The sequence below is a fragment of the Typopeltis vanoorti genome, chromosome 13, assembly GCF_054136105.1.
Source record: "Typopeltis vanoorti isolate ZY-2024b chromosome 13, IOZ_Tvanoo_1.0, whole genome shotgun sequence".
Taxonomy (NCBI): Eukaryota; Metazoa; Arthropoda; class Arachnida; order Uropygi; family Thelyphonidae; genus Typopeltis; species Typopeltis vanoorti.
In genome coordinates this window covers 27,828,216-27,855,809 of record NC_143561.1, presented here as the reverse complement: position 1 = coordinate 27,855,809, position 27,594 = coordinate 27,828,216, and the positions used below count along the sequence as shown (strand labels likewise).

The 27,594-nt window shown below is 34.5% G+C and overlaps 1 protein-coding gene across 1 annotated transcript in view; it reads left to right on the top strand.

Annotated features, from left to right (window-relative positions):
• The window catches only part of LOC150100011 (S-phase kinase-associated protein 2-like), an 82,242-nt gene extending 75,227 nt beyond the window's left edge, over nucleotides 1-7,015 (top strand). The window contains exon 6 of the mRNA XM_090402674.1: nucleotides 4,232-7,015. Within this exon, the coding sequence (XP_090258800.1) occupies nucleotides 4,232-4,360 (129 nt within the window). The 3' untranslated portion in view covers nucleotides 4,361-7,015. The remainder of the gene's footprint in view (nucleotides 1-4,231) is intronic.
• Nucleotides 7,016-27,594: the final 20,579 nt, after the last annotated feature.

The window sequence follows — 27,594 nt, the reverse complement described above, 5'->3', positions numbered from 1 at the left end:
AAAAATCATTTAAATCAGTGCCTCATTAGTTGGATTTTAAAATGCGCAGAACTATTCAGTATTAGCAAAAACATACAAACATTCTTGCAAACCAGCATGAAAAATTGGAAAACAATGTTGGTTCTGAATAGAGAAGAAATTGGGGAGATAAACATAAAAAGGAATATTTTTCATGGAGACTCATTATCTCCTTTATTCTTTATCTTGTCATTGGTTCCCTTAACTAGAGTTTTAAATAAAACTGCTCATGATTACCAAACTGCGCAAAAAAGTGCAAAGATATCTCAGCTTTTATTCATGGACAATCTGAAGCCATGCAAAAAATCAGAGAATGAACTTGGATCATTGCCTAATACTGTGCACATATTCAGTCAAGATATATCAATGGATTTTGGCTTAGACAAATGCACAATTGTTGGAATAACAAGAGGAAAGTTTGAAGAGTGGCAAAAAAAAAATCAAGGCAATAAAATTCAAAGATAACTACAAATATTTGGGAATTTTAGAAGCATCAGAAATTATGCACAATAAGATCAAATTAAAAATTAGAGCAGAATACATAAGGCTGCTAAGGAATTCCTTAAGTCAATGCTTAATGCTGGAAATATGATAAAAACAATTAACACCAGGCCATACCTGTTTTGAGATATTCAGAAGACATTGTGGGATGGACCCAGCTAGAGTTGGAGGATTTAGACCAAAAAACTTGAAAATTAATGACCATGCACCATGCCCTCAATCCTTGCAGTGACATTGATAGGCTCTACCTATCATGCAAAAAAGAAGGCAGAGGATTACTACAAGTAAAGCAAGTTGTTGAAGAAGAAAAGCAAAATCTGAATGATTATCTGCAGCAAACAATGAAAAAATTTCTAATTGAGATAAGGAAAGGGGGCTTATTTAAACCAGGGGTGGGGAACCTTTTTGGTATCAAGGGCAAAAATTGCTAATTTAAAAACTTCCGTGGATGACTAGCAAATTTTAACTCGTATATAGTGTGCAATATATTATATATCTCAGTAAGTAAATGTGCAACATTCTCATCTTTTAATTAGATGAGAATGTTGCACATTTACTTATTGTGTAGACATATAATTATAACAATCAAGCAAAGGCTATATTTAATTTATTTAAAAAATGATATTTATTTTATTTTAACTGAAAACTTTATTAAAGCAATAATAGCATAATAAATATTTCATCAAAGTTAATGAAGCTTACCTTTAATCTTAAACTTTTTAGTGAGAAGGCTGAAACTGCTTTTTTTTTGTGAAAGCTTAGAAATATTAGTCGTACTTGATGAGACGGCTACTCATAGTTCATTGGCGAGATTTTCGTCAGTGAGTCTTGTACGAAGCCGATTTTTTGCCAGGCTTAATTTTGAAAAAAATTGGCCGCGTTGATAAGTAATAGAAAACTCAGGAGCAGTTTTTTTCAAGGCATTATTTTTTTAAAGAAGGGAATTTCTCAGAATCGATAGATTTGTAAAAGTCCAATATAGGCAGATTACTATATTTTGATCTCAAAGTGTTATCACACTGCAAATCAATCAACTCTAATGGCAAGGAATCGGAAGCTTCCTCAGGGCATATATCAAAAGGCGTTTCAAATATTTGTAACTCAATTCTTTGATTTTTTTATATCTTCAGATCTCCTTTGCAATTGATTCAAAACACTTGGACACTCATCAACATGCTCACTTGTTGATTTTGGATTGTGAGAACACAATCCAAAATCTGGGAGCCATTTTTGGAAGCCATTTATTTATTATTTATATAACTTATCTTACTATATTTATCCTTTTTTATTTATATGCCCCCTTCTTTATATCTCTATTTATATACCTTATTATTTTCCTTATGTCTTCAATATTATCTCTTTAAGCTATACTGCCTTCTTATTCTTTGAACACCAGAAAATTTATTTGAAAAGCTGTGCCACTGATGTCCATTTTCTAGTAATAGGAAGTGTTAGGTGCATCCAGTAGTTTTCCCATTACATTCAAATTATCCCTGATTTAATTAATATCTGCAGTCGTGGTCTACTATCTATCCTTTACTATCCTTTCTCCTAGGTTCCCGCTAATAGGATCTTTTTTTTTTTTTTTTTTTTTTTTTAAGAACAGTGCATAAAAAAAATTAAGTATCAGGTGACACTGTTAACATTTAAACAACACATTTATTTTACATAAAACAATTAGCTTAAAATGCCCTTTCAATTCATGAAAATTATGTCACATAAATAACCACTCTCTTCCAAATACAAGTTACTACCCTAAGCAGTGGTACCTATTAATAAACTGTTACTTCTTAACTGTTATGCGCATAAAAAAAAATATCATTACACACAAAAGCTCTTTCCTACCAATACTAAGATAATTCTATAGGCAAAATGCACCATTGACAAACAGGTACTCTCCGACTGTTACACATAAATTTCTATTAATTATTGAACATCTAATTTTCAACCATTAACTTTGCTCAATTTCATCAGCCTCAACTTAACAGTCCACTAATAAAGTTCTCCTATAATTCAAGAAAATTGAACAAATGGATCAACTCACTTTATGGCTGCTACCCACTGTGTACTTGGCTTCTAACTGGAGTTCTGATTCTTTTCTCCCCCTGCTTATGCCGGTGTTAGACTTGTTGACAACTTTCTGAGACGTGTCCTCCCGGTGCACGGGCAAAGATTCTCGGCTTGAGGAGTATTTGCATGCGCATTGAATGTAATGGAGCAATTCTTTCCCGTTCGAAAATTCCTTCTCCTCAGACAATAGCTCCGTGCAAAGAGTTGTCATCAGGTCTATGCGTTGTCTGGCAGATCGCCTCCTATCATCTTTTCTTTCAGGCCTTTGGCATGATTTCTCCTGAAGTTGCATCCTCGATGGCTTACATCTGACGGACAACCACTGGCGACTTCTTGATAACGACCTCTGGACAACCAATGAGGAACTCCTGGAACCGATACTCGATCTTCTGGCCAACACCTTTTATTCACCTTCTTTTGTATCCCTGCACGAAGATATGGGACCTCGAACATTTCGGTGCGGTCCCTTGTTCTTCCACTGACGTTGACCCTTTCTTTGTTCTTCTCGTGTACTCCTTTAATCCTATTTGTTTCGGGCAGCAGACATTCGTCTGAAGTTTGTCGGTCCATTTAACACTGACCTTGAGTATTTATAGGTGCACTTCACAAACAAATTTTATGTCCTTATAAGGAGCTAACATATACGGTTTTCTGGTGGCAAGGTATTGCCTTAGCTCAACACATTCTAGAATTTTCGTTTTAGGGCAGCAAGTATGGACAATTCCCATAGGGATTATTTACATTAACAAACTGTTTTAAATATACATAGACATACACGGTATTTTTATAACATCCTTACAGAGCTTGACGTCTGTAAAAGTTGATGTAAGGCTTTCTGGCATTATTAAGCTACATCAAATTTTTACGGTAGGCAAGGCTGGTTTTCTCCACTAGTAGCCAATCAGAAATACCAGACCCAAGGCTGTCGCTGATTATAAATGCATCCAGTGAAGAGAGGCAGAGACTTACTGACATCTCATGGCTGCTAGTCCTAACACAGTATATTATTTGTGTGAAATAAGTAAACTTTATTTAAAATCAGTTGTTTATTATAATTTTAATTTTTATTACTATTTTTATTATTATAAGGTTTGCTGTTGTGACTGTGGTTGTTTTATTAGATACAAATTAGCAATTTATAGAGTATTATGGAGGCTACATCCTTACCCAGTAAAGGCGTCATGGTTGTTTTCTTAATCTGACATAATATGCAAAATGAAAATGATTCTTAACAGTACTTTTGAAGGAATATATTACACATTTCTGATTTTAAAATATTCACATTTATTAACCACCAGATATCTGCCTTGTTAATTCTAAACATCCTCTCGTTCATCTTTTGAATTCCATTCTTTTGAACAGCCAGCTTTCACATATACCTTCTAAAACTTAAGACTAAGAGTTAAAAATATATAAGTATGTCATTTCTCAAGACTGTAATGACAAGTTACAGAAATATTTTTGAATTCATCCATAGCAATTTCTCGTGTTTTGATTTAATGAATGATCATTAAGAAATTATAGCAAACTTATTGATTATGCAGTAATTATATATTTCGATGATTGCTTTTTGCATATATTGGTTATTAAATATATGATCACATGTTATGACTTTGCAAAAACTTGTCTTTCTCCCCTATAGATAATTGATGAACTGCTGTACAGACTAGTAGATGCAATGCCAAAACTAGTCGTACTAGATTATTATGGAGAAGCAGTTGTTTTCTCTCCAGAACCATCTAGTGACTTGGATGAACAGAAGTTGGAATAACCAGAATATATCCAGTTTTCTTGCATCTTTTACTGTGTATTTAGAATATTACTTTTTTTTTTTACAGTTGCTGTTTGTTGTTTTTAGAAATAGATTTTAATGGAAACAGCAAATCTCATTCTTACAGTTTCAAGGATATAAGGTTAGCTGGGATGTGTTAAAATTTACCAGCTGACATTATGTATTCCTCTAAAATTAAATGACAATCATTAACCTGATTTCCTCAAGTTCAGATGAACAGTAATGGCATTTTTCATTTATGATATATGTTCAAGCAAATTTCTCTAAGCACCCACACAAAAGGCCATTTAATAAAATTTGGATAGAATTATCTTAATTATATTTTAACTCTGGAAATGTGTATGTATGAAGTCTGAGAATTTGTTGTTTCTTAAACCTCATATACTATAAAATAAATAGCTGTTTAATAGTAATAATGAAAACTAATAACTTCTGGATATATTTTCAAAGCTTAATAGCTATGAGAAATGTAGTAAACAATATATCTGAACATGTTTTAGTTGACTTCTCTCTTGTTCCATATAATTTGATTTAACTGACTTCCACCATACCAGACTTGCTTATTCTATTATCTATTTCCATATGTTATTTGTTTGCTATTCAAAATGTAGTTTTGCTTTGTGTTTTCATATCAGATTTATGAGAGCAGTTATTTAATTTAGCTAAAGAGTGTTGGAAAAGTTAAGTAATTTTTGAAAAGCAAATACCATCTACATAAGAAAATGAGCTTAATATCACTTTTCTTTATAATGTGGCCCATGTAGATTATAAATAACAGTGGAACAGTATAAAAAATACCCCTAATTTAATTATCATACCATCTTCCTGTATGTATGTGTGTGTGTATATATATACATATATATATATATATATATATATATATATATATATCTTTCATTCTAGACTACTGATTTTCAGCTTATACATCATTCTGTATAATTTTAATTTACATCATATAGTTTTAGTAGTTTAGTTTCCCCTTTTTTATTAGAGTACTCAATAATGAAATTCTTTTAATTCTTACATTCAGTTTTATTTCTCTTATCTCTTCAGATAATATGTGGTTTTCTACATTTTAGATTCCTTGTTTAAAATGATTTTTTTAAGAAACAACAAACTGCAGCATGCACATTGCATAGTACATATACACACATAAGAGTTTGGTTCAGCGCATATTTTTGCAAAGTTGTTTTATTGTTTTACTTTTTACATGCATATATTTGTTATATAATATATTCTGTGTCATATGTTATCCCTATAAGAATTGTGACATAGATTTATATTTATTGTAACCATCATATATAAGATGGATATCACTTAGAGGAACAGTTATACAAATCTGGATATTTCCTGTTAAGTGTCAGTTTATGCTCTTTTGTTGTGTCTGTACTTTTGATTTTAAATTTCTTTGCCTTAGTGTGAAAATGGTGTTGTAAGTTGTTGCCATTTGCTTTCCAAAATTCCTTCCACTTTTAAAGTTGGATGTTAGACATTATTTCCTGGATTTGCTCCTTTTGGATTTTTTTCACTAAAAAAAACATTTATAGGCCCAGAAATCATGGCCACCACATGCCACAATTCTGCTAATGAAAATGTCAATGGTCTATATTGAGAAATTAAAAATTTGTCTGTATAACTATTTATTGCTGCCTGTGAATAATGACTTCCTTCTGTTAATTATGGATACAACTCTGGACTCTGTCCACATGGGTCTCTTAAAAGACATTATTAGCTTTTCATTATTAGGATTAAATAGTTTGTTTGATTAAAAGGAAATAAAATTTCTTTACACCCATGATATATTCCAAAGAATAATTTGGAATTTATTTCTGGTGATAGATATAACTGTTATCAAATATTTTCAGTATTAAAATGTAATATGTTGTAGATTATTTTAGTACATCTTTCCTGGCTTTAATGGAAGAGATTTATGAGTTAAATGCCAGACAGAAATATTTTGCATAAGGTATGTTCATAAAATTGAATGAAATATCAAAACTAAGAAATTATATTTTATCTAATGTTAATTACTTGTTAAAGTTTATTATTATATGTAAAATCAAAACTTACATAAGCAAACAATTAACCCTGTAAATAATTAATAGCACTTTTTCCTTTATCACACAGTAATGTGATTTCATTGGATGTGTATTTAGCTTAGAAAACAGCTGGATGCATGTATCAGTTGATGAATCATCATGAAAATTGCAACTGAAATAAACATTCTAGTGAAGAAATTTCTTGCATTAGTTTGTGCACAGGTCTCACTAAAAATAAAAACAATCAAGACTCTTTTGACACATATCTGAAGAGGGTAGTTTATATGAATAAAATTTATTATTTTGATTTATATGTTGGAACTCTATACAAATGTTCCTCCATTCCTTCAAATGTTCACTGCAAGGAATAAATTTATCTTTTTAAAAAGATACATTGTTAGATTCATGAAGTTATTATGCCAAACTAAAGCTGTTTTCTTATTCTGTAACAACCTTTAATGAAGGTTGTTAACAAGTTTTATCTTCTATATGTACAGCTGTGTAAATATGCATAATTGAATGCTAAAATGTAGTATATTGTAATTTGATATTTGAAAACTGAATTTTCATTAAACAGAGTTAATTGATTATGAAATTCTATTTTCTCTGCTTGTAAATCAGTAGTTACCTCCATAATTATAATCTAATTTATTTTATGTTCATTAAAATCAATGCAAAATTCAACAACTAAATTTCACAGATCATAAAATAATTTGCAATGTACTGTTAAATTACAGTAGCAATACAAGTTAATTCAGAACTTTGCACACTGGATAACAGCATCTCTGCACTCAGTCAAATGTTTGATTATGCAATGTTGATCCAGATTAACATATCTAAAGATATTTCCTGGTTTCTGTGACATTCCATGTGCAAAGAACTGAATCTTTCATTTAACCCTCATTATTTGGGGTTGTATTATATTATTTAGATTTTCCCACCTTGATGTGTTAAATGTGTAGTCTGTTCAGGCTCTTCCAAGGTATGTTTTCTATCTCGCTTGGTAGTTGCTGCTGCTTTATTGGTGAGATGCTAGATTTTGTTCATACATTGGATGTCTGTAATCATATAGCTGTTACAGTTCTTCTAATAGCTAGTGGAAATGTACCAGAAAGTTTGTAAAGCTGTATTGGTTTTACTAATACAGATTTATTGGTTTTAAGCAGCCTGTGATTTGTCTGCAGCTCTGGTTACATCCAGTTTGAAGATGTGGCATCAATTTAACTATACTGTGGGTGCAATATTCTGCAGGTGCAAAACAATAAGGAAAGAGTCATTATTCTGAAGGTATTCAATAGTTGCACTCCTACTTTTGTTGAGATAAGTTTTTGTAGGATGTTGTTCTAACTTTAACCCTTGTTCTGTATGTTTTTTTTAAATGTCATGCTCCATTCAAGAATGACACCCAGATATACTTGATACTTTTGATATATTAGGACCATTCCATGTAATGTTTAATTCTTTGTCATCCTCATGATTGTTGAGATGAAATGAGCTTACCTGGGTTTTGACTGGATTGGCATGCAAGTGCCTCCATAGCACAACTGGAAGAATGATGGTATGTTGCACCCTTTGATTGGAAAGGCTGAAGTTCAATTCTCGTCATGATGAGAAGAATCTTTATGCCAGCCTGGTTGGCTGAGTGATTAGCGAATCTGCTCTCCAGCCAAAAGGCTGTAGGTTCGAATCCCACCGTGGGCATGGATGTTTGTGATTGTGAAAATACTGGTGGTGGTGGTGGTGGGCAATAGATGATGTGTTCGCTATAGTTGGTGGAGATAGTTGTAGATGCCCTCCCTCGATGAGTCTTTGGACTCATTGGATAATAATAATAAATTACTAAATTTTTTTCGGGCTGGTGACATTTTTTCTTTAGTTGTGTGAATCAGAGATCTGTGTCACAAGGGCTGAGATCACTACATATGCAAAGTTTCTAGCATAAGGATAAATTGGTTTGTCAATGACATAAATCTTAAAAAGAAGAGAGGCGGGTACACTCCTCTGTAGCAGCTCATTTTTTTTTTTGCCTGTACCACCAACTCTTGGCCAAATAAAGTCAGAGAACCATGGAGCCATAATTTGGATGACCTTTGAATATTGAAAGCCAAAGAAAGCAATCGCCAGGGCAATAATTTGGCTCTGGGGATTACTTTTGCATGGTAAATTATAGGAGCATGGAATGCATTTCTAGAGGGATGGTGGAGAGGGGTTCAAACAGTAAATAAATTCAAGGCATGGTATAATAGAATTTGTGTTGTCTAAAATAGATCTTCCACAGCAAGTCTCATGCCTTCACGAATGTCTTGAATAATAGTATTAAACCATCTGTCCTCTTGTAAATCATCAGATGATGCATTGTCCTGACTCTTATAATTTATTTTAGTAATGCAAAAATGTTTGGTTCTGGCTGTTTCTACCACTGCATGATAAAAATATTCAGCAAAGCATTTGAAATACTATACCTGGAGAAGTCTGAAATGCATGCAGATAATGCTGATTCATACCCCAGCTAGAGATTTTTTCTTAAATATAGTTACTCTGTCATATTGTATGAAAAAGAGATTTTTAAAACTGAACTTAGCAAAAGAGGATTTTTGTGGATTTGAAATTTAACAATTATGATCATACCCCAGCTAGAGATTTTTTCTTAAATATAGGTACTCTGTCATATTGTATGAAAAAGTGAGATTTTTAAAACTGAACTTAGCAAAAGAGAATTTTTGTGGATTTGAAATTTAACAATTATGTTGCATTTTTTTCTATATTTTATTGAAGGAAATATTGTTCTTTCTTCCTCCTTTTTTTTTCCTTTGAGCATAAGATTGTGTTTTCAGTGTACACACTGTCCATTTTTCCCTCCTACTCATTCTCTCAGTTGTTTACCAACTAATCTTTTCTTCAAGTTAACATAACAAACAAGGGATAAATAATACTATTTATTTCAGGTTGAATATTATTACAGGCCATCATCATCAGTGGTGACAATAGTTAATTACAAAGTAGAAAGCAAACAATGGATTGATTTAAACCAACTAATCTTTTTTTTTTTTGCATTTGGTTTCATAATAATTTTACTATTATTTTTGAGTCCATTATGTTCTGAATTTTTTATCCTTTTTTGCAACTAATATGCATATTTTTATTTTGTCAAATTTTGCTTTATTGACTATTTTCTTAATGTTTTCATTTCACATACATTTACTTAGGATGTATGTATATGCACATTTTTAATGTTTTGAGTCTTGTTTCATGTATCTCTTTATGTTGTTATGGGCTGAACTACCAATTTATAGATTATCTTTTTAAATCTTTGTTTTATATTATTGAATATTAATAATCTTTGAGCTTTTAGATATTTAACTTCTTATTTTCACTGTTTTCTACAAGGGTGGTCTGAAATGTTTTCAGCCTCGACCATAGATGACAACACACTATCGGCAAGATTTTTTTTTCTAAGTTTGTACATCTGTCATAAGCATCCATGTGAAATTCCAAAGCATTCTATCAAGTAGTTTGTTTTACACAGCTGTCTGAAGCAAAAGTGGTGTCTGTATCCTTTGAAATGGATAAAATTCAGTATTGTGCAGTTATAAAATTCTTTGTAAAAGAAGATTTAACGCCAAAAGAAATTCATTCAAAGTTCATAAAAGTTTATGGGCGCTATTCTCCTTCATTTTCAACAATTAAGAAATGGACTGATGAGTTTAAACGTGGTCGTAACAGCCTTGAAGATCATCCACGTGAAGGACGTCAAAAATGTATAACAAACACTAGAAATCATTGATCAAGTGCACGATATGATATTGGATGACCGGCGAGTCAAAGTGTGAAATTGCTGAGACTATAGGCATTTCAAAAGAACGTGTAGGATATATTTTGCATGACTAATTGCAAATGAAAAAGCTTTGTGCAAGATAGGTTCCGTGCTTGCTCACAGCAGATCAAAAACGCACTCGGATGAAAATCTCTGAACAGTGCTTGGAGCGTATTAACAAGAATAAAACTGATTTTGTGAATCGATTTATTACTATGGGTGATTTCATGCCAAGAAATATGTTCAACTGAATACCTAATGATAATTGGCGACATAAACATAAATATTGCAAACGAAAACCAGAACAACACTACAATACCTAGACACGCTATCCATGTATAATCTAATACCAACAATAACATCATGTACTAGAGAAAAAATATTCGGAAATACTATCGCTGTCTAGATCATATAAACGTCCTAGCACCACCAAACAGTTACACTGCATCAGTCATAAAGTGCAAAGTAGCAGACCATTACTTCACCGCTCTAAACCTGCATACCAAGACAATATCCATGCAATGTCCCACAGAAGAAAAACGACGGAAAGCAATAATAGACGAACAAATAGTCAACCACGAAATAAGAAAAACAGACTGGGAACACCTGGCATCAGATTCAGCAGATATCTTATACAACAACATTAAACTCACACTGGAGGAAATATATAAGAAAGCTACAAAGAAAGTCAGAATTCGTTCAAAAACAACACAAAATCCTTGGATAACACAAAATTTAATCCTAGAAATACACAGAAAGGATGCTTTATGAAAAGAATTAAAGCGATATCCAAATAACACAGCTTTAAAAACAATATAAGATAACAAGGAATCGCCTTACAACACAAATCAGTAATGCAAAAAGAAGCTACTACAGAGACAAACTAACCTCTGCACAATACAACATGAAACAAACCTGGCATCCGATCAGTGAGATGCTAGATTTTGTTCCCAACACCACTGCCTCCGAAACCATAAAACACAGCTTCATGAAAGACGCAAAACCTATCCAACAACTAGCAAATGACTTTAACCAATACTTTGCAGACTCAATTCAAGAACTGCTCAGAAATATTCCCCCAATCACAAAACGAGACCCTCCACTTGGACCACAATCAAAACAGACATTATGGTTCCCAACGATAAAAGAAGCAGAACTTCTCTCTGCAATACATCAAATCAAACCAAACAATTGCCCAGGAATTCATGGTATCAGACCTAAAGATATAAAGCAACATGCAACTAGTTTAAATCCTATCCTACTAAAATTAATAAATAAAATATTTAAAACAGGACAGATACCAAGTATGCTAAAGACTGTCATAATCACACCCCTATACAAACATGAAAAAAGAAATTTAATCAGCAATTACAGACCCATAGCAACATTACCAATTAACAATACAATCAAATTATGGAACGGATCATACTGAAGAAACTCAGCATACACTGAGATCTTTCATGTTATCCCCAAAACACGGTTTTCAGAAAAATAATGGAACAACATCTCTCTTGGAAGACTTTACAGACGTAATTAATACCGCCTTAGACAAAAACAAAATTGCCATGGTAGTCTTTATTGATCTAAAGCATTTGATACACTTACACATCAAACCTTGGTAGAAAAGCTGAGGCGTGTTGGAATAGACGGGCCTCTTCACAGGTGGTTTACAAACTACCTTCAAAATAGAAAGCATATCACACATATTGGGTCAAACCGAAGCAGAGAGCTACCAGTAACCTGTGGAATACCACAGAGAGCTGTAGTCTCCCCAACTCTATTCAACATTTACACGCACGATATTAATCAGCTACCACTCAAAGGTAAGATATTCCAATACGCATAAGATACAGCAATAATATCCATCCATAATAACGCAAGCATAGCCCAAACAAATATGCAACATGAGATAAATCTGATCATAGACTGGCTCACGAAAAACTCCATACACCTAAACTCAGAAAAGACAATTAATGATATTCAGAAATCCACTGACTCGACCAGTTGATAACAAATATATAACCATCCAACATCCACTTTCCAACATAAAAAACACAGAACAGCAAAACCACTACAATCGCTCAGGTTGAAACAATACGATACCTTGGAATTTACTTCAATGCAGATATGAACTGGAATAGCCACATAAACCATCTACACAACAAACTCCAAACAATAAGTGGCAAACTCTACAGGTTAAAAGACAGTTCCCATATGCATAAAAACACTAATATACAAAGCACTATGCCAAAATATACTAAGATACGCTATAACAATGTATGCTTTCTGTGCTCCCTACAAATTAAATAGATTAATGTTGCTACAGTACAAAATGATAAAACTGATCTTTTGGGAACAAAGAGAAAATAATGACCTTATATACATTGCAATGTCAGAACACAAAATACTGACAGCAAAACATTTATGTCACTATGCAGCTTTGCTGAAACATTATTTCGATGCCAACTACAGGATGGTCAGAAATACATACCGTATAACAAGACCTCAGACTACTAACTATATCACATATAAATACAATAATCACTACGGAAAGGCCATGCGAAACTTCTACATCCCAGGCAATAAACAAATTACCTTTTGAATACAGAAACCTTACAAACTACAATAGCCTGAAAAGAGCTCTAAGGACATACTATGAACAAGAAACACCCACCCAAAATACCATACAAACTTAATGAAACACAATATATTCGTTCAGGCTTCCAGTTCAGCGACGCATCAATACATAAATTGTATGGAGGAGCCGAGTCCAGAATGAGGCAGGTGACCAGTGGTGTGCCTCAGGGCTCTGTGCTTGGGCCAATGTTGTTTAATTTGTATATAAATGATATAGGAAACGGCTTAAAGGGAGATATTCAGTTGTTTGCTGATGATGCAAAGTTGTGTAGTGCAATAAAAAATCAAGCTGATGTTGAAAGTTTGCAGGAGGATTTAAATAAGCTGGTAAAATGGGCAAAAGAAAATGGATGTCAGTTCAATGTGGAAAAGTGTAAAGTCATGCATTTTGGGATTAAAAGATTACCAGCTGTGTACTACATCGATGGAAAGGTACTCCAAGAGATTGATGAGGCTACGGACTTAGGGGTATTGGTAGATAGGGAGATGAAGTTCAGAGGACACATTGCTAAGGTGTCCAAGATTGCACATAGGATTACTTGGTTGTTGAGGAACACACTGACATCCAGAGATAAAGAGGTTATTATTCCCCTTTATAAAGCATTGATACTTCCACATTTGGATTACTGTGCTCAGGTCTGGTCACCTAGATTCCTTGGAGATGAGGAGGCTGTGGAGAGGGTTCAGAGAAGAGTGACCAAGTTGGTGAGTGATATAAAAAATGCTCCCTACATTGATAGATTGAGAGCTTGTGGATTGCAGAGATTGGTTGATAGGCGAAGAAGAGGGGATATGATAGAAACATTCAAATTACTAAAAGGTTTTTATAGGATTGATGCAGGTGAAATGTTTCAGCTGTGTGATAGTGATGGAAGAACAAGAGGTCATCTCTGGAAATTAAAGAAGAGTGTGGTTAACAAAGGTGTCAGAACAAGGTTTTTTGCCAGGAGGGTGGTGAATGAGTGGAATTCATTGCCTGACTTAGTTGTGAGCTCTTCGTCTGTGGATGAGTTCAAGAAGAGATATGACAGATATTGTTTTGCTAGTTTGGGTCTCCCGCAATGAGTCTACTGACTCCATGGAGATACCCGTAATAATAATAATTCCAAGTTTTGTGTGTGTGCGCGCGCGCGAATTTCTCGATCATAGATTTCGTAGCTTCCCAACACAGGAAAAAAAAAAAAAAACAATAAATAATAACCAACTGGTGTCATCCTCAGATAAGCTTACATATAAGCTTCGAGGATGAAAGCAGAGAAATTAGTTCTCATCCAAGATGTATAATATATAACCAAGTGCATGTAATAAGTATCACATGTAAACCAAAGTATTTAATGTATGTATTATATGTAAACAAATGTATGTGAAGTAAGTATATGTAATCAAATGTAATAACTGTAACAAAAGTATGCAATATATAGAGTGATTATATCCATTGATATTGTATATATAGAGTGTAAAATTGCAAAGACACATCTGTAATAATCATCATTATGAATGTTATAATAATATATGCTGTAAACTGTTATTATTATTTTAAAAAATATTTAAGTACGAGAAAGTATTTGTTATGCATGATTGTCTTCATATAATGTATGTAATTTATCTGAGAAAAAAAAATATTAAGTCACCCAGTAACACCCATTTACAAACCTTATACAAAAACACAAGAAATAAACTAACAACAAAAATTCGTAGGGCAAAAAGACTACTACTTCCAAAAATTCATGGAATATAACAACAGTAAGCAAACATGGGCTACACCCAACTAATTAGTAACCAGAAAAAAGAAAACTGCAGCACAAGATTTTATTGCAAAAAGCTTCGGTCAGGACACAAACCAAGAGGAACTAGCAGACTCATTCAACCATGTTTTCACAAACAACATCACACAACTCAAAAAAGACAAACTACCAACGATCAACAAAAAACTACCGACACAAAGTCGACAACAAACGATGTATTTTCCACCCATAACAAAACAGGAACTGATAGAAGCAATCCTACAACTAAAACCAAAGACCACTCCAGGAATAGACAAAATAAGACTCACAGACATTATAACACACTTTGAACAAATAAATCCAATACTTTTAAAACTCGTGAACATAATATTCGACACAGGCATTATCCCACAACTACAAACTGCAGTAATAATTACGCCAATATACAAACATGGCAAAAGAAACGATACTCAGAACTGCAGACCAATAGCTATACTACCAGTCATCTCAAAAATTCTAAAAAAAATAACACACACCAGGCTACAGAACTATTTACAGAAGTACAACATCATCTCACAAAACCAATACGGCTTTCAGAAAACAAAAAGCACCATTGCTTTATTAGAAGACATCGCCGACACAATAAACAAAGCTCTCGACAAAAACAAGTACGCCGTCCTTATACTACTGGACCTAACCAAAGCATTTGACACACTTGAACATGACATTCTACTCACCAAACTATACTCAATAGGTATAAGAGGAACACTGCATACATGGTTCAAGAACTACCTCTCAAACAGAACACAAGTAACAAAAATAGGTACATGTCACAGTCGGAGTATACAAGTAAAAAACGGTGTACCTCAAGGTGCCATATTATCACCCACTCTATTCAACATATACATTAACGATGTTCATAACATATCCATAAGAAGTCAAATATTTCAATACGCAGATGATACTGCACTACTAGCAATCCACATAGACATTAACACAGCTCTCTGCAAAACACAAGACCTAAATGAAATCAGGACATACTTCCACCAAAACGCAGTTCTAATCAACGGCACCAAAACACAGATGTTGATAATACACAATCCAAGAATCATACGGCCAAGAATCACTATCGATACATTGGCACACATACCGCTGCATTAACAACAAAAATACCTGCCAATGTTCTGAAATCAAACCTGTAACACACGCAAAATACCTCGGTCTCGATATAGATTTCCACCTTAAATGGAAAAAACATAAAATACCTACACACACCAAACTCCGGATCATCGCAGCAAAACTCTTCCAAGTTAAAGGCATTATTCCACCCAACATAAAAAAAAAAAACTCCTATATCACGGTATCTGCGAATCCCTACTCAGATACGGAATAACAGTCTATGCAAATACATCAAACAGCCACCTAACAAAATTAGAAACACTACACAGGAAAATCGTGTCAACAGTGATCTGGACACCTTACACGCAACAACCAATATCCAACAAGCCCAAGGCGATACACAGAATTCTGAGCATTAAAAACCTGAAACACTACATGACATTAACAAGGAATTACTTTAACATCACCTATCGAAACAACAGAGACTCATTTCGTATAACACGACCTACAACTCTCTACATCCTCCACATCCTTCAACAACTTATACGGTTCTTTTGTGAGATCACATCAGATACCCACGCAACTCAACAACCTATCACGAAAGTTAAAACACGTAGATAACTACAGAACATTAAAAAACGAACTCTGGAAATATAACAAAGTTAAGAAACTATTAACACTAATATACACATCGCAAATCACTAGCATCCAATGCCTACATCCCATACTTAAACATTAGCAACAACACAAATAGTGAAGGCTAAATCCCCACTCTCTTCATAAAAACTAACCCAAGCTTCGAAGTAGGTGGAATTAACTTGCCTCACTCATCTACAAGTAATCCTTAAGTAAATGCAGAAATTTGTAGGTTTTATCACTCTTTCTCAATTATTATTATGTATACTCTCTATTCAAAAATTCTGTATAGTCTTTATTGTTAATATTGGAAGAACATGTGTTGTAAATACATAACATAATAGAGAAGCAAAAAAGTATTATTAAAAATTTTAATTGAAATCCAATGTAGAAAATGCAGCACTTAGTGCTGAACTCTGTAAAATTATAAGTTGCAATGTCACTCAAGATGTTTATTGTATATGTAAATATTTTATCAATCAATAAAAAATTATTTCTTTATTAAAAAAAATAGAAGAATAAGAAGAACATGTGTTGTAAATACATAATATATAGAGGCAAAACGTATTATTAAAATTTTTAATTGAAATCCAATGTAGAAAATGCAACACTCAGTGCTGAATATTGTAAAAATTATAAGTTGGAATGTCACTCAAGATGATCATTGTATATGTGTAAAAACATATTTTAGAAATCAATAAATTATTCGTATGAGGTTAAAAATAAAATAAATAAAAAAATTATTATTACAGGCAACTCCAAGGAGTCGATAGACTCATCGAGGAAGGCCCTAACATCATGTCAAGAACAACTATTCGACATTGACACAGTATTTTTATACCTCGCATTGAACTCATTCACAGTCATGGCACCCACAACAGACTCTGGCAGCTTATTCCACTCATTCCCCACCCTCCAAGTAAAAAACCTAGCTCTAACACCCTTGCTAACCACACTCTTTCCAAGCTTCCATGTATGACCCCTAATCCTCCGACCACCAGTCATATTCTCAAAAATATCTTCTGAATTAATCTTATAGAAACCCTTCAGTAATTTGAATGTCTTAATCATATCACCCCTTTTCCACCTATCAACCAATTTCTGCAGCCCACAAATCTTCAACCTGTTAGCATAAGGTTCATTACATAGACCTGCCATCATCTTGGTCACTAGTCTCCAGATCCTCTCCACTTCCTCCCCATCAAGAAGAAACTCTGACACCCAGATCTGGGCACAGTAGTCTAAATAGGGTCTTATCAAGGCTCAATACAGAGGAACAATAGCCTGTTTGTCTCTGCTTGTTAAAGTATTTTTCAGCAACCAAGTGATTTGATGAGCTGATTTAGCCACTTTTGCAATGTGCTTCCTAAACTTCAACTCCCTATCCACCAACACTCTCAAATCCCTGGCATCATCAATCTCCTGTAGTATGGTTCCACTAATGTGATATACTGCTGCTAACCTTTTCACCCCCAAAATGCATAACCCTTACACTTTGCCATATTAAATCGACATCCATTCTCCTTAGTCCAGTCCTCCAAACTATCCAAATCATCCTGCAAAATTTTGACATCCTGTGCACTCACAATTGCTCTACCCAACTTTGCATCATCAGCAAACAATTGAACACTTCCTCTCAGATCCTTTCCTATATCGTTAATGAACAAATTGAAAAGTGGTGGTCCAAGAACAGAACCATGCGGCACACCACTAGTCACAGGCCGTCTTTTGGACTCTACTCTTGAATAAACCACTCTCCTATCCATCTCACCAACCCTATATCCATCCACATATGCTGCAGTTTACTGATTAGAATCCCATGTGGTTTCCTGTCAAAGGCCTTAGCAAGGTCCAGTAGAATCGCCGTAAACCCATTACTTTTATGTATTCAGCCGTCACTGTGTTATAAAACGTGAGCAAGTTACTGAGGCATGATCTCCCCTTCACAAAACCATGCTATCCCCCCCATGCAGTATCCCTTTTTCATCTATCCAATTCTTTATTTTCCTCTTGACTATTTTTTCCAAGACCTTGACAATGATTCCTGATATGCTGATCGGTCAGTAATTTACAACAGCAGTCTTGGAACCTCCTTTATGCAGTGGAACTATTTTCCCTTCTTTCCACCCCCTTGGGACTAACCCAGACCCGAGACTCAAATTAAACAAAATGGTTAAGGGCGCTGAAAATTCTTTAGCTGCTCCACGTTCGACACGAGCTGGTATACCATCCAATCCCACAGATGTATTAACATTGAGGTTTTGTAATAGACTATTCACCCTCACTTCATTCACCACAATTCCCATACAAGCTATTGGTTCATTCATTCCTGCAATGTCACCACTTGGATGATATATTCTTGCAAAGTTCTCGCTCAGTAATTCCACTATATCAACTGATTCGGTTATCGCCCTACCATCGGCATTCTTTAAAATCATTCTGCCATGAACATTTTTTCTTTTACTTGCAACATATTGAAAAAACTGTTTGGGATTCTCTTTAGCTTGCATGGCTAATTTCCTTTCATAATCCGCTTTTGCTTTTCTTACCACACTCGTTACCCTTCTGGCCTGTGCTTTATACCGTTCATGTGCCTGTCGGTCACCTTTCTCCTTAAATTCCTTCCATAGTTGTTTTTCTTTTTGCAGCTCAAGCTTAATGGTGTTATTCATCCATTTAACCCCTACTTGATTTATTAGTCAGACTCTAGGTATACAGTCAGCCATTGCCTCCTGCAAACTTCTTAACCGCCTCCCATCAGATTACAGTGTATCTGTTCTTTTCGGAACAGATATAACTTCGGCCGCTCGGCTAAACCAGTTTGTAGTATCTGTTCTTATCGGTTTGATATTTATATGAGTCTCATCGAGGCACTGGATATCAAGCTGATAAGATAACGATGCTGAGCAGTTTCCCAATCACAACGGCACTAGCTAAGTCCAATAGGACCGAAAAACCCCGGACTGGGGCAAAAACAAACACTGTTTTTTTCAGAGGTGCATCCCAGTCAGAAACCTACATGATCCCAGTCTTGCAACTAGGGAGATAGGTAAGTAAGGACTTTGCACTCCCCCATCCCAACACTACGCGGTTAGGTTTTTCGCCCCCCCCCCCGGATGGCTCCTCCTAATCCTCCTAATTTTTGCCGGCCGAACACCCTGCAATTTCAGGTGCCAGGCGAAGATGAAGTGAATGAAAGAGATCTTTTAAAAGAAATCATCACCTTTTTGGGCAATGAAAAAGACATCACCTGGATTACCCACTCTCCGGGTAACAGGTTTCAGTTGACAGTTAGCCAAAGGGCCAGAGAAAAATTACTGGAGGGATTTCCCTACAAAAATGTAACCACCATACCAAGCACGATCGGACTCCCTCGAAAAGTTATCCGTATACAGAGAGTCCCGATTGAGCTTGAAGATAACTGGATAAAGGAAAGCTTGACAAAGCATGGACGGGAGATATCGATAAGACGAAAGTGTCATGAAGATTTCCCCTCCATACTAACTGGAGATATGACCATCTCCATACTAATGGAGAAAACAGTACCGAATATTATCACAGTAGCTGGGTGGAAGATACTACTTAACTACCCAGGGGTCGTGCGACAATGCACGAGGTGTAGAGCTACTGACCACCTAAGCGCAGACTGTCCGAAACAAAAAAGGGGTAAGGAAGGAGAAAAAGAAATAGAAGACGAGGAGAAAAGGGAGAATAAAAAAATAGAAGATGAATATGATGAGGAAACGGAAATAGAAGAAGGAGGAGATGAAAATACCTCTAAACCCCCCACACCGAAAGTCAAGAAACAAAACAGTATAAAAATGGGAAAAGAAAAAATTAAGGAATTCATAAACCATGAGGAAACCTCCATCCGGCAGGTTTCCTCATGGTCTATGAATTTTAGACCATGAGGAAACCTACCGGATGGAGGTTTCCTCGTGGTCTATGAATAATGGCAGAAACCTACCTAATGGTAGGTTTCTGCCATTAGGTCCATTAATGACAGAAACTTTCCATGGGAAACGAACAACCACCATGAAAGTTAAAAAAGTATATTAGAAAAAGATAGAGAAGAACCTATTCTTTTTCTCAATAAAAATTTCGGCTCTAGGAAGGTTGGTTTGGTATGGGGAAACCGTATGATTTACGATATCATTGAAGCAACTCCAAATGATTTTTATCCCATACTGCAATTCACAGAAGAAGAAGAAAAAGAGCTGTACAATAACATGGTCAAGTTACTGGACGACAGCACATTAAGGATAATCCCATATATGTGGGAGGACTATGATTATCAAATTGAATGCAAGAGGAAGGATGGTGAGTAAGGGCAAACACCAAAGCAGTGCATCCCTCTAGAAGACAGCATCACTGGGACCATGGTCCTTACCTCTTTTAGTCCATCCAAGGTACCCAATAATTACCAAGTAACCCAACTTACTTAAGTAACAAGCTAAGCTAAATTTAATTTTCAGGTAAGTTAGAGTATGAAAAACTTAGAACAGGACCCTACATCACAGCAGGAAAGACCAACTTCAGGTGGCCACCAAAAATGGTCTCCAGGATGCAAGAACTGTGAAAAGTTGCCAAGTTCTCTAAACAGGCAAATACTTCCTCTAATTTTAATTATCTCTAGATTATATATATATATATATTTAATATTTAACTTAATTTTCCTATCTATACTTTATTACTAACCTTACACAGAAGTAACTGCCAAATATAACACTAACCAGGAGGTATCGTCTAACTAACCAGAAATTCAATCAAAGTTTATATATGTTATGTATATTAGAATAAGTGCTCTAACTAGATACTAACTCCCTGTCTCACCTGGCCGTTCCAAGCCTAACTTCACTTGGAACGAAAGGGTGAACAGAACCCAGGGAAGGGACTGGCACCTTCGCTGGGAAGAACCCCAACCAAAGTATATAGCATAAAATAGAAACCCACCCACTTCAAGCCCAGTTTTTTTTCAACTGTCCTATCAGTCTTTTCTCTTCAGACCATAAGTTTCAACAGGATTCCCAAGCCTGCAAAGTCTATAAACCCTCTCGACTCAAACAGTGGCCAGAGAGGGCAAGGACGTAACAGGCCAATGGGAATTTAATAGATCCAAAATGGTGTTTCACAAAGGGTATAGGGTACGGTTAAAGAAGTGGAAGCAGGGGCTGAAGCTTTGATAACTGCACCTTATAAATGAGTATGTCTTCCATTGGCCTTGGTGAAGATTTGCCCTGGCCATGGAAGATGTCTAACAACAGTTAGAACAGAAAAGGTACTCAAACACAATCTGTTCTTATCAGCTTAATATCTGATACGGGTTCCTGTGGAGAGTTTTCTACTGTCTTCTAGTATGTGAAGCCCACACTCTTGTAGAACGTTTAAATTATTTGTGGATGAGACTGCACCTATAATAATTTTTGCTGCCCTTCATTGTACTCTGTCAAGTTTTTCTTTTGAGCTAGTAGAAGCTGGAGCCCAGACCTCATACACTGTAATTAGTAAAAAGTAACCAATTAGAGTGTATGAAGTAGAAATGAGTTAGAGTAACATTGGAGTGAAGACGAAGAAATTACTAAATAAAATAAGAGTATGATTTATTAAATTATTCGTTTGAACAGTGCATTCAAAAATTACTGACTGTAAATTAGAAATTCTGAAAGTAAACATTTTGTGTGCGCATGCGCACAGGTTAGCTAAGTGATGGTAATGACAAAGCTTGAGTTACTGAGGAAATAGACCAAAAGTCTACTTGCTAACTAGGAAACCAACCTGCCAGTCTTTCTGCTACAAATCTAGTGCTGTAATAGATTTCAAACACTTTTCATACACACTTTGATTCACAGCATTCGAAAATGATTATTAAAAAAAAAAAAAGTAAGTCCTAATAAACTATGAAAAATCGAAAAACTGTAATATAATGTGTGGACAGAAATACACCTTAGGTTTTTCGTTTTTATTTGCGGAACCTTTCTTTTTTTAAAAAAAATGTATTAATAAACAAAAAATAACAAACAATTGTTTTATTACTGTGTTTTTCTATAACTGTTGCCCTTGCCGACTGTAGTGATTATGAGTTATATAATTAGTAACTGATAACGTATAATAATACATGTTTGCTTATTTATTTATTTTTTTTTTGTGTGTGTGTGTAAATTATGGTTGTATCTTAATCTATTTCTGTACGTGAAGAAGAGCTATCGATGTTTGATGGTAAAGAAAACATTCTTCTCTCTAAGAACACTTAAAAAATGTTTGAAGGATACATCTCCCATTCACATGCTCTGGCAAGATAACCGTCGGTGAACTGCTATCAGTTAATAGCTATCGGCTTGTTACCATTCATTTTCAATTATCAATAAATACAGTGAATACACAATTTTCTAAGTGAATGGATTTGAACTGTGTCTAAACCCTGTCGATATAATAATTTTTTTAAAACTTTTTTGTTGTTGTTCAGTCATCGAAGTATTGGAATTATAATAAAATTTTTGTTAATTGTTGTAAATGCAAAATTTTTATTTATTTCGCTTAAATAATAATACGGATTTTTTTTTTTTAATTTTTTTTATAATGTCAGCATAATTTATAGTGAAAGATTAATTTAATGAGTGAACCGAAATGCATTGATACCTTGCATTTTTTTAAATATTTCCTTTTTCAACATAGTTCACTTAGGATATTTTTTTTTAAATTAAATCTGAATAAAAGGAAAAAATAAATCTACTAATTCCTTCTTTTTTTCATTCTCTCACCATGACCGAGCTTTAGAGCATTCCTATAAGCGTCGTGGAAATATTCGTGTGTGTGTTCTAAGGTAGATTTATCCTCATTTATATTTAATTCAAAATTTTAATTTGAATTATAATTTTTATTATTTTAAAAACCTAATAAGAGATAAATTTATTTATTTAACTGAAATTTCACTTTCCTAGAGTTAACCAAAAGTTTGTGGGTTCGAATCCCACAAGATAAATTTCGTCGCCTGATGAAATTTCCATGATTATTGAAGGCTAGTGGCAGTTTCATTTCGGTATCTAGAGCTCTGCAACAGGGTTACTGAATTTCTATCCCATAGTCTTCGTAGGGCACTAATGTACTATGACTAACAACCATTTGTGGATGGGATTCAAGGGGGGGAAAATTAGTTTAACAGCGAAGAGTACTATATAATTCTCTGTCCACCATGACGCTCAGATCCTTAGTCTCATTAGTTTCCTAAATAAAATACCATTAATATAATACACACCATGTATTCTCTTCATCCAGAAGTACATAATCTTATATTTGAAACATTAATATTCACCTCCCACACTGCTAAACTATTGAAATAATTTCGTTTTGCCTTTCCTGCAAAATGTCTGCATCACCTTTAGCAACTATTGTCTTCCACAGCTTAGCATCATCAGCAAACGGGTGAATATACTACTGACATTATTCCCTATATCAGTGATATACAAACTGAACAGAATTAGCCCTGGTACAGAACTTTCAGGCACTCCATTAGTTACTCGAATTCTTCTACACTTGACTACACTATATTCTACCCTCTGATGTCTGTCTCATAGTGACCCTCTATCCATGTTATTACCAGCTTCATATCTATTCCTATTTGTTTCAACTTATGCAATAGATATCCATGAGATATTTTGTCCAATGCTTTTGCAAAGTCTGGGTATAGTCTTTTCGCTTATCCAATTCCACTGTCACTTACAAAATGTGACCAAATTACTCTTGTACATGCTGCTCCGCAGTGTATCTTACTCATATCCGCTTATTCCCGAAGTTTTCCCATAATCAACTTTTTCCAATACCTTAACTGCCACTTCTGACATACTAATCGGTCTATAATTGGCTACTTCCGTCTTAGAGCCACCTTTATGCAATGGAGCTGACTTAAATTAAACAATTTTATCAGAGATACTGACAATTCCCTTGCATATTCACATAGCACACGAGAAGACATGTCAAATAATAATAATAATAATAATAATAATAATAATAATAATAATAATAATAATAATAATAATAAATATATTTATTGCAGTAGTTAAACAGTTTCATTAATGTGTTGCAATTAAAAATATACGTAAACTCAACTGAAAAGTCAGAATTTTATCATCAACAATCCTATACAATTCTTTTATTTTGTATAAAAAACAATAAAAATCCATCTTGTAGCACTTAGGAGGGCGAAGGACGCTAGCAGCACTGTGTTTACCACAGTGTCATATTGTTACGCGCGCAAGCAATATGAACGTCATAGTGAGATGCAAGCTATTAGCGTAATGTGGCACTGTCCGTCGCGCAGTTCCACTGATGTTTATATGTAGTTTGCGGCAGTAGTAGAGTGTTCGTAGTGCTTATCGTCTTTACTCCGTCTCTTTAAATTGGACATTACAATTAAAGGATTTAATTGTAATGTCCAAAAATTGTAAATCCATTCCTTTAATTACAATTAAAGGAATGGATTTTATTTTTAAGTAATTTTGAATTATACTAAACTGTACAATTTTATCGATAATAAACAATATTTTTTCATGTTTATTTATTTATTTTTTTTTTTAATTTTTACCATAAGTTTGATATTTTATCCAAACGCGTATACACTGTACTTGCAGTGCGTGTGTGTATACAGTATTTCGATAGTCGCAGCACCTCCACGATTTCAAGCCACGAGCCGCCACTGGTTAATTCCTAACTTCTCACCTACACCACAACATAGTTAATTACGACCAAGAGATGGCGCAAAAGTTTTCATGACAGCTGCTGTTTTTGCATTATGGATCAGTGGTTTCCAACTTATGGTCCACGAACCCCTGTGACTCTGCAGTAACATCTCAGAGATCCGAGATTCATTTTTCATGGCAAATATTTTATGTTATTATGAACAGTGTCGGTGTACTACCACGGACTGTATACAGACTGACAACGCATTATAGCATCTCGATGACCTTCAATGCGTATGCCACATATCGCTGTACATCGCCGTATACTGCTCGATTGCATGTTCTAAATTTTTCGTTCTTCAGTCAGGAGCAAATTGTACGTTCGCCGCGAGGTGTCACTATGTGTTGTCGGTCTGTAGAAGGGGAATAGATGAAGCAGCGGTCGGCAAACTTTTCAGACTCGCGGACCACATTCAACATTTATCTTTAATAATCGGGCCGCAAGCGTTTAATTAAGAGAAAATAGTGAGCGAAAAAAATACTTATATTATCAATTTTTAATATATCAATCTTAAAAAACATCGAAATATTTATAGTACCAAATATGAAACAAGCATAAAAATGAAACTCAATGAAAAATTATTATCACGTAAAAACAAAGTTATATCGTTTATGCACTACAATATGTGTGTCTCCCTGCTTAATGCGATTGTTTTCCCTTAGCCAAATTATCTCTATCTATTTTATAACCTGAGATGTAAATTCGAATCGAAGCATGCAAATGTTCATCAGTCAGTCGAGAAGCAAATTTATTTTTTCTAAAACCCATGGCAGAAAATGCTTGTTCGCAAATGTATGTGCTTCCAAATGCGACTATCATCTTCTTTGCGAAACTGATTAATCCTCCAAATTTTTTGGTAAGCATCGATAAATTTTTTCGGTATTTTCCAACGAAAATGCGTTCTTTAATATTTCATTGTGTTGCAATTCCAAAACTTCCATCGGTAGTCGGTTTGGTAGGTGATCAATGTTGTCATTAAAAGGATTCGATATCCACAAATCTTATTGAAAATTTTCCGTTTTGTAAATCTACCATAATACCAACAAAAGTTTTGTGTTTGCCATCCAACTGTAGATGCCGATTTGCAACAAATATAATCATGTAGATTTCTTCCATCATATATTTTTTCAACAGACAGTGTTTGCCTTCAAAAGCTTTGATGTCAGAAAACAGTTCTGATAGTAATTTACCTTGGCCCTACTGGTTCAAATTAAGTTCGTTAAGGTAGTTGTAATGTCTACGATAAATGCAAGAGACATAATCCATTTTTTATCCGATAGTTCTGAGACATATAGATATTTTCGTGTTCCGTCATGAAAATATCTATTTCTTCACGCAAATTAAAAAATATTTTTAGCACAGCACCTCTACTTAACCATCTAGCATTTGACTAGTACATAACGTCCCCTTGAAATGTCCATAACGTCTTTTCTTGACGAAAACTTTTACGGTCCATATGCCATGTAAGTATGGTCAAAGTGTAGATAATTTAAGATTAAAAAGAAGTATGATATTCAAACTAAAATAGGAGTTCTCCGCTTTCAGAAGATAGAGAACTGATATTATAGACAAAACAACTGTCTTGCATAATACGAGAAACATTAACGAATATGGCAGTGGCGGCCGGTGAAAATTTTAAGTGGGGGGGGGGGGGTGCATATACAAAAAAAAATTCTTCTTTTTCCTAATCAGTAACCAATTTATTAATAAATAAATTTACATATTAAAAAATTGCTTTATTAAAAATATTTCACCCTCACCGCGAATAAACACCAATAATAAAAGTTTCGTATCTCACAGAAATAACGCGCTCAAGCATACGATTTAACTGTAAGCGACACTGCCCAAACGAGCGATGTCAGAATTACTTGTAACGTGCAATGACATGCGTAAACGAATATCGGCGAGTCTAGCTGCAATTGGCGCGATAATTCTCACACTTGTTTCGTAATCTAAAGCGTAAATCGAACAATTCCAATTATTCGATCAATGTCGAAACATAAGCTGTAACCTTTAACTGGTTGTATTGCATTTATATAATGTTGTGAGCATTGTTCTTATTTATAAACACAAACAAAATTTAATTTTTTCATTTTTTCCTTGGAGGTACTGCAATGTTCCAGTGATTATGTACAAGCCACCACTGGTATATGGAAACGTGAGAAATACACCAGAAAAATATAAGAAGTAAATATATCTTTATTACAGACGTTCAGGTTAACGCTTTTTGAAACTTCGATATTCTACAACTGTAAATTTTGATTTTATTATTATTATTAAACCTCCAACCTCCATGGAGTCAAAAGATTCATCGCAGGAGGTCTCACTGCCACGTACACAGTTTATCATACCATGCCTTAAATATATTCCCTGTCTCTGCATTCACCACACTTTCAAACAATGTATTCCAATCACTCACCATTCTCCATGCAAAAACCTTCTCCTTACCCCCTAGCTCAAACTCTCCTTACACAGCTTCAGGGGTGATTTCTTGTTCTCTCCCTGGTAATA